Source organism: Camelus bactrianus, chromosome 6 (assembly GCF_048773025.1).
Source record: "Camelus bactrianus isolate YW-2024 breed Bactrian camel chromosome 6, ASM4877302v1, whole genome shotgun sequence".
NCBI lineage: Eukaryota > Metazoa > Chordata > Mammalia > Artiodactyla > Camelidae > Camelus > Camelus bactrianus.
Window position 1 is genome coordinate 37,473,881 of NC_133544.1, and position 12,093 is coordinate 37,485,973.

At 41.7% G+C, this 12,093-nt stretch overlaps 1 protein-coding gene across 2 annotated transcripts in view; it reads left to right on the forward strand.

Moving 5' to 3' along the window:
* Window positions 1-8,461, forward strand: part of ARMH4 (armadillo like helical domain containing 4) — a 116,866-nt gene extending 108,405 nt beyond the window's left edge. The window contains exon 8 of one of the 2 annotated variants that reach the window (XM_074365466.1): window positions 85-8,461. In XM_074365466.1, the coding sequence (XP_074221567.1) occupies window positions 85-153 (69 nt within the window). In that variant the 3' untranslated portion in view covers window positions 154-8,461. The remainder of the gene's footprint in view (window positions 1-84) is intronic. The other variant, XM_074365467.1, reaches the window with a different exon arrangement.
* The last annotated feature ends 3,632 nt before the right edge of the window (window positions 8,462-12,093 follow it).

Genomic DNA, 12,093 nt, shown 5'->3' on the forward strand with positions numbered 1-12,093 from the left:
TCTGTTCATGTTCGGTTAAAGGGGACCTGTTTCTCAGCTTTGCTCTGTGGCAGGAGTTAATACTTTTCTGTTTTCTTTCCCCAGCAGAGAGAATTCAACAGCATGCAAGATCGAGTAATGCTCTTAGCCGACAGCTCTGAAGATGAGTTTTGAATTGGACTGGAGTTTAACTGGGAGATTCAACGATGTTATTATTTGACTTTTTATTTGGGGAGGGGGCAAAAAAAAAAAAAAGAGAAAAGTCCTGCCACCTTAGGGGTGTTAGGCCGTCACTCTCATTATCTGCTGGGTAGTAAGTAGAGTTTTCTTAGACTGAGCAGAAGAGGCTTGCTGTATAGGAACTGCCATACGCAGTGTTTGTTTTTATCCTGTAGTGAATTTTCCACAACCATGGGCTCCAACTTATAAATCTGCAGCGCACGTGTTGTTGAGTAGGAGTTGCTAGGTTAGGTTGAGTAAATATTTGGTATTTTTCCACAGTGTCTTTTCCTCGGTTCGGATTACCTGCATTAGGCACAGCGATTATTGCTGCCAAGGCACACTTGACTCTGAAATAGAAATCTTAACAAAGAACAACTTGTTATGACCATGCTCTGCCTACTGGAATCCCTAGGCTTGTGGGCCATGGCATTTGCATTTACGTTTGCATCAAAACTAGCAGCAACTTCGAATGAAATCTTTTTCTGTAAGAAGATCTCTCAACGCATTAGGATTATATATAGATTTGTCTGGACCTTGCATTATGTACTGGAGTCTCCTGGTTTTAGTATTTCCCCCCTGCCCTTTTATTCTGATTCTTGGCAAAGAAAAAAATGCACCAGAAAAAAATGCATTAAATTGACTCTCAGTCTTAATGTAAGCTTGCTTTCTTAAGTAGTGTAATGGAGTCCGACAGACCTATCAATAGACTCTCACAAGTTTATCATTCAGAGGTGTCCTTTTTGTGTTTCATTGGACGTTGTCAAAAAGAAATGGGGAAGAAATCAAGAGGAAAAAGAGGGTGGGTAAGCTCCCTGAGCGTTTATCTCTGCCATTTGGCTCTCTGCTTGTGTGGCCACCATTCTGAATTATTCAGAGTGTTGCTTTTCTGCATCTGTGGTCTTGGCCATGGAGTTGTTGGGCTGCCATTGGCCCTTATTTGGCTTTATTAGACAAACAGACATTCTGTGGTAGGAGCAGGCACAGTGGCCAGAGTCCTGGAAAGTGATGGAACTTAAGAAAAACCAGCCTCTCTCAGGGCGTCTCACTTTGGGAGATGTTGGACTCTGTTAGATCATTTCTCATTTCCCTTAGAATGGAATTCCTTGTCCTGTCTTTTGAACCTGTGTATTTGGGACTTTCAGGAAGCTGAGGATTTGGGTAAAGATTTGGCTCATTTGTGTGGAAGAATAAAAGTTACTAATAATGTTGTCCATAGTGCTTGGCACCGTGGAGAACTTGTTCACAGTTATTGGAGCCTGCTCCAATGCATTCGAGGCAAGCTGCACAGTTATTCTGCACAGCTACTGTGTGAGGTAGGACAGATGTTTCTATTCTCCCACTTGACTGAAGACAGAATTGAAAAGTGAAATGATTATCCCCCCCAAAAAAATAGAGGAAGACAAAAAGAAAAGGAAAAAAATGAAAGAAGAAAAGAAAGAAAGAAAGACGAAAAACAAAAAAAGAAAAGAGAAAAAACCCCCAAAATTATACCCAGGAAGAATCAGTACTGGAACCCACTTGGACTCAAAACCATGCACCCCTATCTTCAGCTCAATGCCCTTTCCATGTACTTTGGAGGTTACATTTCAGAGTCTTTGTTTAAAACCAGGGTTTTAAGGAAAGTAGCTGCTTGGCCAAGGAACATGTCATACAAGTTTCTGCCCTTATTAAAGGAACAATGCCTAATTTCTCTCCTACACACACAGATTTTTTCCTTTTCCCACCTCAGCTATTGCCTTTACAATCACATACATTTCAGTAGAGAAACCTTTCTTGACTTTATTCATGATGGATAGCTGGTTTACAAGAATGTTTTCATCAAATAATTTTATTTATATTTATTTTTTTTTTTGCCAGGAGATGTAAGCAGATGGGTGGGATTTATCAATTGAAATGAAAAGCTCCGTGTAGTCAAATAGAAGTTAGCAACCGACAGACAAGCTCAAAGTCAGGTTTTGAAAAAAGAACTCAGAGCCATGCATCTCCAGGAACTTGTAGTTTCATGAGTGGACAGCCTGATACTGCATAGGGGACATTTGCCTTTTCTAAGAGCAGCCCTTTGCTGGAAGTGTCCCTGAAGTTAGGAGGAGCTGAATATGATGTGGCAATACTGTCTTTGGATCCTTGACAAGCTGTTTATAGAGAACAGACAATAGGCAGCTTCATCCAGCATCACATGGGGGAGACTAACAGCCACTAACTCTTAGTCTGTAGTTTTAACTAGACCAAGGCTAGTAGGTTGAACCTTCAGACTATGGTATCTACAAAGCCCCAAATGACGACACATATTTTCATTTATCCAGAGGGCTATGGGAATGACATGTATGTGCATTTAGACCTAAGCAGAAATGTCTCTGCAGCCCTTTTTGGGAACAGGTAACTGTTTAAAGAAAAAGAGGGCACTTAGATCCCAGCGGATGTCTGTACAAACCCACTGAAACTCCTGGGTCGAGTGGACGGTTCTGTGGGTGGATCGACTGGTGTGTTTATTTTGGCTGTTTTCCTTGCTGCCGGTGGCTGGGGAACAGTGATTTTCAGTGGTTGGTTTAGGTTATTCAGAGGAACGAAAAGGTTGTCAGGTTCTGAATAAACCTAGGATTAGGGGTACTGCCCCCAGTGGAGGTGCCAGCCAGTGGTTACACTGTCCTGATTAAAAGTAGTAAATCAGGCATTGATGGGTTTACCTAAAATAAGAGATTTCTATGCTTATATTTGCATTTTGAAAATAAAAAATCAACTCTTTATTATAAAAACTCAGCTTAGAAGATTTAACCACTAGAGAGGAGAGTATAGCTCAGTGGTAGAGCACATGCTTAGTATGCACAAGGTCCTGGGTTCAATCCCCAGGACCTTCATTAAAAAATAAAAAAAGCTTAAAAAAGGAAATTTATACAACAATATAAATTGACTATATGTCAATTTTAAAAATTGGAAAAAAAAACATTTAACAGCAAAGCTGTCAGGAAGGGGGGTGGGGCTGGTAGTCAGTGTCTGACCCCTTCCTCCCTGAACTGGACTTACCTCTCAGAACTGCAGGTGTCCCACTGCAGCACCAGGGAGAGAGGGAAGGTTGAGGACACAACCAGGAGAGCATGTATGCAGAGAGCAGCTTCCTTATTAAAAAGACGAGGAAAGAGCAGGTGCCTGCGGGAGAGACCCTTCCCCTAGTCAGCGAGCCAGTCAGTTCCACCTGCCACAGTGGAGAACGGAAAACGGAAGGAATGAGGAGGGAGTGGAAGCTTCTAGAGAACAAGTAGAAGGCTGGGATGGAGAGAGAAGGGTTCCTCCTGGGCCCCTGATGTCTTTTTCTCTACTTAGAAGACAGTTCCTTTCTTTTAAATCTCTTTAGTGTTTCCTCTCCCGTAAATTACTTCTTTCAGTAGCTGCTGGCTTAATTTATGTACAATATTTGGAGTGAATTAGTATCCCAGGGAAACAGATTCCCTCAGCAATGCCTCAGCCTTGGCTTCAGCTCGTGAACTGCCTTCGGTGCAGCCTTCCAGAAATAGTTTCTTAAAGGACCTGTAACTCTTACACAGGTCAAATATATTTTGGGGGAAAATTTAAAGCAGTTTTAGAATGTATTTAAAGTAGTCTTAGCATGGTCAGTCAAAGCTGGCCCTTTATTTCATTATTATTTTTTAAAAGGCTAAGACTTAAAAGTCTAAATGTCATAGAGAGATGCCCAGTGCCTGTCTCCCTGCTCCGTCAGACATCCTCTTCATGAGGAAGTCCGATTAGAAACACTTTTGCGGAATCACACCCACAACTTGAGGGAGAAGCATCAAAGCACCCATTGGCGTTGTGATTTCTGTGGATGTCAGTCATCCATGTTTCTACCAGCTGCCAAAAAGGAGCTTCAGGGAACAAGATACGGTATTTGGCACAAGGTTTTACCTGCATGGCCTTTTGGCAAGATAGGCTTTGTTATGACTACAGGAAATCTGAAAAGGCAGGATTACCACCGAAGGAAAAAAATCTCTGCTTTTTTAGCATATGTGAAGGTATGGTTACAAGGGAAGAACTATGAGTAGAATATGGAGGAAAAAATCATAGTACAAAGCAGATGTAAAAATGGCACAAAACATTAGAATGTGCTAGAGGAGGCAGAAGTTGTGAATGCACCGATACTTGGAAAAAATGATAAAGATGAGTGAGAAGAATGCAAATGAGGTGGACCATTAGCAGAGGAAGGGGCCATAAATCTACACCAATCTATATGTCTCCATCCTCTCTGTCAAAGAAAATTGCTATGCACCAGGTAGAAGAGACATGGGTGGGAGGGAATTGAAATCTAAGATCAATGAGATGGAAGGAGCTTGGTTACTTTAAATAAGCTTAAGCTCAGTTAAATATCTCTTGTAATTATGCAGAGTTCAAGTGACTGAATATAAATTTCTAGGAATAGGAAATAATTTGAAAACAAAATAATGCTGTTGACTTACTAAATGCTCATCATTTGTACATGTAGCACCCCCCCCCCATTACACACCTCCTTTTGGGAGGAAGCCATTAAACTGATAAGCTGGGGATGGACTGAGGAGAGACATCTGATTATTTTCTCTGTCAACATAGCTGGAAACATAATTCTGTTGCTTAAGTTCTACATGCAGAAAGAATAATCAGCACTTATGTTGTAAGTCACTGTTAGCTGTATAAATGCACTGGGGTTCTATTTTAGGTATCTAACTCCCTATTAATTAGCCCAGATTTCTACTATGTGTATATAGGATAAGAGAGGAAGGGAGGGAGGGAGGGAGGAAGGAAGAAATTTCCCCTAGTAAACAGCAGCAAAAGAAAAAAACAAATCATACATTCCTTTGTTCTAGTTTGCTTAAAAACACACCCAAATTTTGGGTTAAAAAAAAAATCCTCTCAAATAGTCCACTCATTAAAGCGAAGATCTCACTTTCCCTCCTCAAAAGGCAGCATGAGCAATAATATAATGATAATCGTTAATAATTTATAGGAGGAGGGTATACTCAGTGGCAGAGCCCATGCTTAGCATGCAGGAAGTCCTGGGTTCAATCCCCAGTACTGCCATTAAAAAAACAAACAAATAAATAAACCTAATTACCCCCCACAAAATAAAAACAAAAAAAAAAGTTTTTTAAAACCAGTAAACATTTTTTTAAAAAAAATTTTTAATAAATAAATAAAAATTGAATATACATTCTCACCCTAATATTTCAGTCTCCAGATCCAAAGTTCAAGACTGATTTTGCTCAGAGGTGAAATTTTTGTGGCCTAGGGGTGGAGGAACTGAGAAAGAGTAGAAACAGAAGTAACTGCAGGGGGAGAAATCCTCTTCTCCTCAAGGTTCGTAGCTAAAGGAACAGAGAGCAAGCAGAATGGAAGGCAAATGGGAGCGTGCACTTGGAGATTTTATTGCCTCTGAGACGAAGACGTCATTTGTTCTGGTCTTAAAAGTCTGAATCTGGTATCAGGTGGGTTTTTATTAACCACTGTCCTGTGCATCTCAGTATTTTATTCCTAATTCACAATGAAGTGAAGGAAGGAACTGATCGCATTTGAGACGTTCCTCTAATTTTATGTCTCACAGCGCAGCCACAGAGTTTATGTAGTTTCAGACTTTTTCATGACCAGACAGACCAAAATCTACATGTAGGAAACTATAAGGACAATCCTGCAGAAAGGAAAGATATTTGGATAACAGATGATTCAAGCCTTTTCTCTTCCAAAAAGGACTCTTGATACAGAACCTCCAGTGATCAGTTTCCCTTATTTCTCCTTGTGTAAGAGATGAAGGAAAGGAGGAGAAATCTGGAATGGTCCTGTTATTGAACTGATCATATCCCGAAGGTCTGTGTCAAGGGGAGTGAGGATGGTTGAAGATTCTATCTGTGGTAAACCAAGAGCACTATGATGTTATTGCTTCTCATGGAATCAGTATTTGTTGAATGTCTTTTATGTATCTGACTGTGTTAAGAGCTGAGAAAGTAAAACACAGTCCATCACCAGAAAGAGCTTATGGACTAGTGAAGGAGGGAGCAAATGGGCTGTTTCATCACAGGGACACAATGAGGGGTAGAAAAGTAGCATCTAACCCTGCCAAGATTGGAGATGTTTCTCCAGAGCCAGTAGCATCAAACCTGAGGCCGGAGGATTGAGTAGAGATGAGTGCTCCAGCCAGGGGATCCATGTGTGTCAGATCCAGCAGTGAGGGATCAAGTAGTTCAGGATGGCTGGAGTGCTGGGGACACTAGGGAGGTGAGGGTTGGAGTTGGGGTTGTGGGAACATACAGTGTGAAATATGAGGTCATGCCAAAGGAATTACAACTTTATTTTGAGGGCATTTAGAAAGTCATGGAAGGGATGTGCAGAGAAGTGATACGATCAGGGCTGAACTGGCAAGGTTAGTGAAGAGTCAAGGGTGGTGCAGCAATGCAGGTGAGAGATGACCATGACCTGGGCAGACCTGGACCAAGGTTGCAGGAGTAGATGTGGAAGGGGAGTATGGGTTCCAGAGGAGTTTAGGGACTTGGGGGTTGGTTAGAAGTGGGGATGAGGGAAAAGACAGTGGTTGAAGCTGACCAGGGTCATGGCACTTCAGAGGCCCGGCAGGTATCATGGAGTCTAGGGTCCCGTCTTCCAGAGGCACTGACCCTGTGTCATCCCAGCAGATCCAGCCTGAGAAAAATAACCCACAAGCCTGCCAAAGACGTGCAGGCAGCTTTAACTTTCTACAGTGTGTGTGAGTATGTGGTCATTCTCTGTAGCTTTTAATAGTAGGTTCCAAAGAAAAAATGTTAAATTTAAACTTAAACATTTGGGTAAACCCTCCAGATACCTTCAGGTGGTTATGTTACTTTGGTTGAGCCCCAGGTATGAGTTACTATCTAGGATCTGATTGACTCCCTGGCTTTGTGAAGACTAACAGGAGAGTTTCTTATTCTTTGGCATGAGAACCAAAACTTACGATCCTGTTTTTATCTTTTTTTTTTTAAGGAAATGAAATCATTTATCATTCTTAAGAACCAATTTTATACATTTATGGAACTGCTTTCTAATCTTTTCCCCCCAGTTTTACTGAGCTATAGTTGACTTACAGCTCTGTATACGTTGAAGGTGTACAGCACAATGACTTGACATGCATATACTGCAAAATGATTACTGTAAGTTTAGTTAACATCCATCTCCTCATGTAGTCACAATTTTTTCCTTATGATGAGAACTGTTAGGATCCACTCTCTTAGCAACTTTCATACATATCATACAGCAGTGTTAACTATAGTCATATTGTACCATACATCCCCAGTACTTATTTTTCTTGTAACTGGAACCTTGTACATTTTGACCACCTTTATCCAATTCCCCCACCTCCTGCTCCCCCAGGATTTTGTTTTCCTTGAAAACAAATCCAAGAAGCTTCTCTCAAGGCTGGACCATGTGAGGATGATGCTGGGCATTGGATGTGCAGCCTGGAAACTCTCATGAGCAAGGGGGGTTCTATGTCCCATCCTGAGTGTTTCTGTGGCCTTTTGACAGTTGTCACGGATGATTATCGAGTACTTTATCTTCTTTAGCATATGAAAAATAAAGCAAGGTTTTCACGGTTGCTGTATCAACACAAGGCTGGATTCTGGACGGCTCAGGGCAACAGTGAAGAGCTGAGGAAATGCAGAAAGGCGTAAGAAGGAAATAATGATCACTTCAGCCTCACCCCCCAGATATAACCATTGTTAACATTTTGGTCTATATTTTTCTAATCTTTTTCTCTGTGTAGTTATGTTGTATACACACACTTTACACAAAATCAGGATTATAATTTACATGCTATCTTGTCGCCTCCCTATAGCTACAATTTCTCATGATTGTTTTAAAAGGAATAAAGAGAGAGAAAAGGGCTTGTGAAAATCCTGAAGCTGCATTTGATGAACAAGCGGTTTCTTTCTCATTAAGATTTACTTGATATTTGACTGCCCATGACGGCCCAGTGACCTCAGGACCCTTCCATGTGATACAAATGAAAACATAGTTGAAAGAAGAAAATTCTCCATGAACACAATGCCAGTGGACCAATGTCATAGCCTTGTGCCCTGAGGGATTAGAGAATGGTTTTCTGTCTTTGCATGTGCAACTGAAGCAGAATTGTAAGCTTTTATAATTAGATGCTAAGACCAAATAACCATGAATGTAGATGATATGCAGTATTGTGAGAAATACTGGGGAAAAATACACTTATGATGATGATCTAAATTGATTAAAGGCTCGTTCGGGTCAACTTTTTTGAATTTAACTAGCATTTTTGTGTCAATTATTTTTATAGTGCACTCATATTTTCTGTGTTTGATTGCTGTTGGCTGAAGGTAAGTGAGCAAACATCCCCTGCTATGTCCATTGTTTTCTTCTCTCTGTCTTTCTTAGAAAGAGGAGTCACAGCTTTTCACACTTCCCTTCCTTGTCTCCAATGGACCAACTTCTTTCAACCTCCCTCCATTCCTTTTAGCTTTAAAGTGTCTCAAATGAAAGTGAGCACAAGCTGATACAACAGGATTTGTTCCACTAAATGATGCTATTGTCTTAGTTTTATGTATTTTAAGAAAAATCTTAAAGATCTTTAAAAACAGTTAATGAAAGCCAGTGGCGCATTGGAGCAAGACCTCTGTAAGCATCTCCACTAGCCCATATTCCTCCAAATTTCTTGTGCAGAGTAGGACATGAAATTAAATAAAGCACACGATAAAGCCCTATGAACTGTATTCTAAAGATATTTTCTTTGGGTGTGAAAGTAAATTCTTATTCATAAAGTGTTATCAGATTAAAAGAGGTTGGTGTAAGCATTTGGCAAACTGATTAAATCTCTGAAGAGCTCACTCTTCGTAACATTTGCTGCTCGTGTAGCCGGTTCTCAGGTTCATCTCATGAGACTCTTTAGCGTGTTCCTCAGGAGGGAGTACTGTTGTCTGTTGCAGTGAACCTTGAAAACTCATCCTTGTATTGACTTTCTTCCTTCCCTGTTTCACTCGACCTGCATGTAATACTTTGTCCCAGGCTCTGCTTCCAGGGAACCCAGGCTGCAATCGCTGGGACTGGGATTTTGGAGTGAGGCCACCCGTCAGAGGTGATAAGGACCCCATTCCTGGCCAGAAGTGTCCCAATGATTAAGACTGGTAGAGGACTGGGATGGGGTCCAGGCAGAGGCATCAGGTTGTCTGGTAGCGGTGGTCCTTAAACAGTATGGGAGCTGTGGTAATTTTAAGAATTGAGGTGGCTGAGAAATGTTATGAAAGCTTAAGGAATGCCTCTATGGCAGTGTTTCGGGAGTCTCTTATCTGTATATTGTGCTGAAACTCTGATACTCAAGGTCCCCCTCCGAGCAAGCCACCTAGACCGAGATGCTGGCCAAGGGTAAGAGCAACCTAAGTGAGTGATGGAGGACGAAGATGAAGAAGATTATGCTGGTCTTGGGATCAGATGCAACAGCAACAACTGTTTTGCAGAGATTGTGGCTGGTCGCCAGCTTGAAGGGGACTATCTACAATGGAGTGAATACAAACGGGGTGGAGCAGGCACAACAGGAGAAAGAAGTGGATTGTGCAGACGCCGCCTCTGCCACACTCCATATCCTCTCGCTCGCACTGCTGCTGTGGTCACCAGTTCTGTGCACGCTTCAAGCAGCTTTGTCTGGGTGCAGCCCGACGGAGGCCAGCCTTGTGCTGCGGTCCTGTCATGCTCCTGATGCTGGAATGTCCTGACCCCGTACCATGGGAACCAGATCATGGCTCAGGCATGTGAAACTCACAGCACGAGGGAGTTGACATGTGTGGGGCCATCCCTGGCCAGTGGGAATGGGGATGGACAGGAACATGCTTCCCTTTTCTCTCTCCCAAGCAGACAGTTTTCAGTTGGAACTTATAAGGCTCCCCAGAAATCCGGTGAGAGTGGGAGCTTGTCACCCCTGACAGCGGCCAACCTGATGATGCACCCTAGACAATCCTTTCCCTCCTTCACTCTTCACTCCTCTATCTATATTCCTGTTCCCTGACATCATGTTTTCAAGTAAGTACTTCATTTAAGCCTTTGTCTCAGGTTCCATTTTGGGGAGAGCTCAGACTAAGACAGTGAGAGAGAGTAGCCAAGCTGTGATCTGGTATTTAACTGCAGGAGGATTTCAGGACATCAGAGCCCAGGTTGGTACCATAATATCTCTAATAATGAAGATGACACATTTAGGCCACATGCTTCCTTGTTAGAAACTCTGTAACCAGAGGATATAGTGATTTCAGAGCTGGAAGAATCCTTGGATCTCATTTTAGCCTAACTCCTTTATTTTAAAGAAAAGGACGTTTAGGCTGTGGCTATATCCAGTACATCTGAGCAAGGGGACTTTACAGTATGTCAAACCCTCTAGCACTAACCAAAATAATGATGAGTATTCCCTGAAGTGTGAAATTTTATACCTAAGAGTCTTGAAGACGAAGGGACAACCTAAGAGTGTTGAAGATAAACAAACAGGAAAAACCGGGTCAGGATAAGGTTCGCTGAGGGCTGACTATGTTCAAAAAGTAGAGGATGGGGATGTTTTTGAGAGAGAAACGAACTTTCCAGTAGAGAGATTTCTCTTGGACTTGTTCAGTTTTTGTCCATGAAATAGCTAACACATTTCACATGCCAAACATTTGACATATTTAGTATGTGAGGTAAGCGTTATTGTCTCCATTTTACAGAGCAGGAAGTTGAGGCTCAGAGAGGTTCAGTGACTTTCTAAGATGAGCTGTCCTCTAAACACTGCGGGTGGTATTCCTTCCATTCACCTCACCATATCTCCTCAGACAGAGAGGAGACCCAGTTTCCTCTGTCCTCAGCAGTCCTCGAGTTTATAGGCAGCCTTGTCAGGGCTGTAAGCAGAGTCCATCAGAGGTAGGAAGAGACCACTGATTACGCCTTGGGGTCCCTGCCCCACAAAGCGCCTATGAAAGGAATAACTCCATTTTCCATTCAAGGCCGATGTATTATGCGTAGTGTCAACCTTTTTTCCTCACTCCCAGCTAAGTTTTTACTAGTTGCTGGTGACATCTTAAAAATAATTTCATTAAAACGGGGAAGATATAGTTCCTACCTAAAGTAGATTAAAAAACAAATTTTTGGCAGGCAAGCTAGTTGTACAAATTAAAGTCAATGAATATATTTTTACAGATAATGGCAAATTTAAAAAACAGCATTCATTCATTCATCCATTCAATACACTTTCTTTTTTTGAGTGCCTAGAACTGTGCTATTCACTATGTTGGGAAATAGTCACACATGGTTATTTAAATTTAAATTAATTAAAATTAAATTAAATATTAAAATTCAGTTTCTCTGTCATACTAGCCTTGTTCAAGTGCCCAGGTAGCCGCATGTGTCTAGGGGCTACCGTACTGGACAGTGGACGTAGAACATTTTCATCATCATAGAACGTTCTGTTGGATAGTTTTGGCCATGCTGGGCACACTAAGATCAGTTCTGGGGATACAGCAGATTAAATAAATATGGTCCCTACTTCATACGCTCACAATTAAGGTGGGGGAGAGAGATTAAAATATGCAAATAAAATGATAATATATAGTAAGTAATGTTGTAAAGGAAACACAGAGTGTGCTGGGATAAAGGGTATTAGGTGGCCCTTCCTTTATATAGTGCCGTCACCTGAGAGATGTGAAGAAGCCACTGGGAAGAGCATTCAAAACAGAGGGAACGAACAGGGACAAACGTCTTAAAAACTGACCATGTTTCAGGGAGGTGAGTAAAGGGAGTCTGAGGGCTTTGGACATCTGGGGGAGAATACTGGCCACCAAATGATACCATACAAGGACGTTGGTGAGAGAACGCTTCATAACAATATTTGAGAACAATAGTTCTTTGACTTGAATGTGCATTCGAATCACC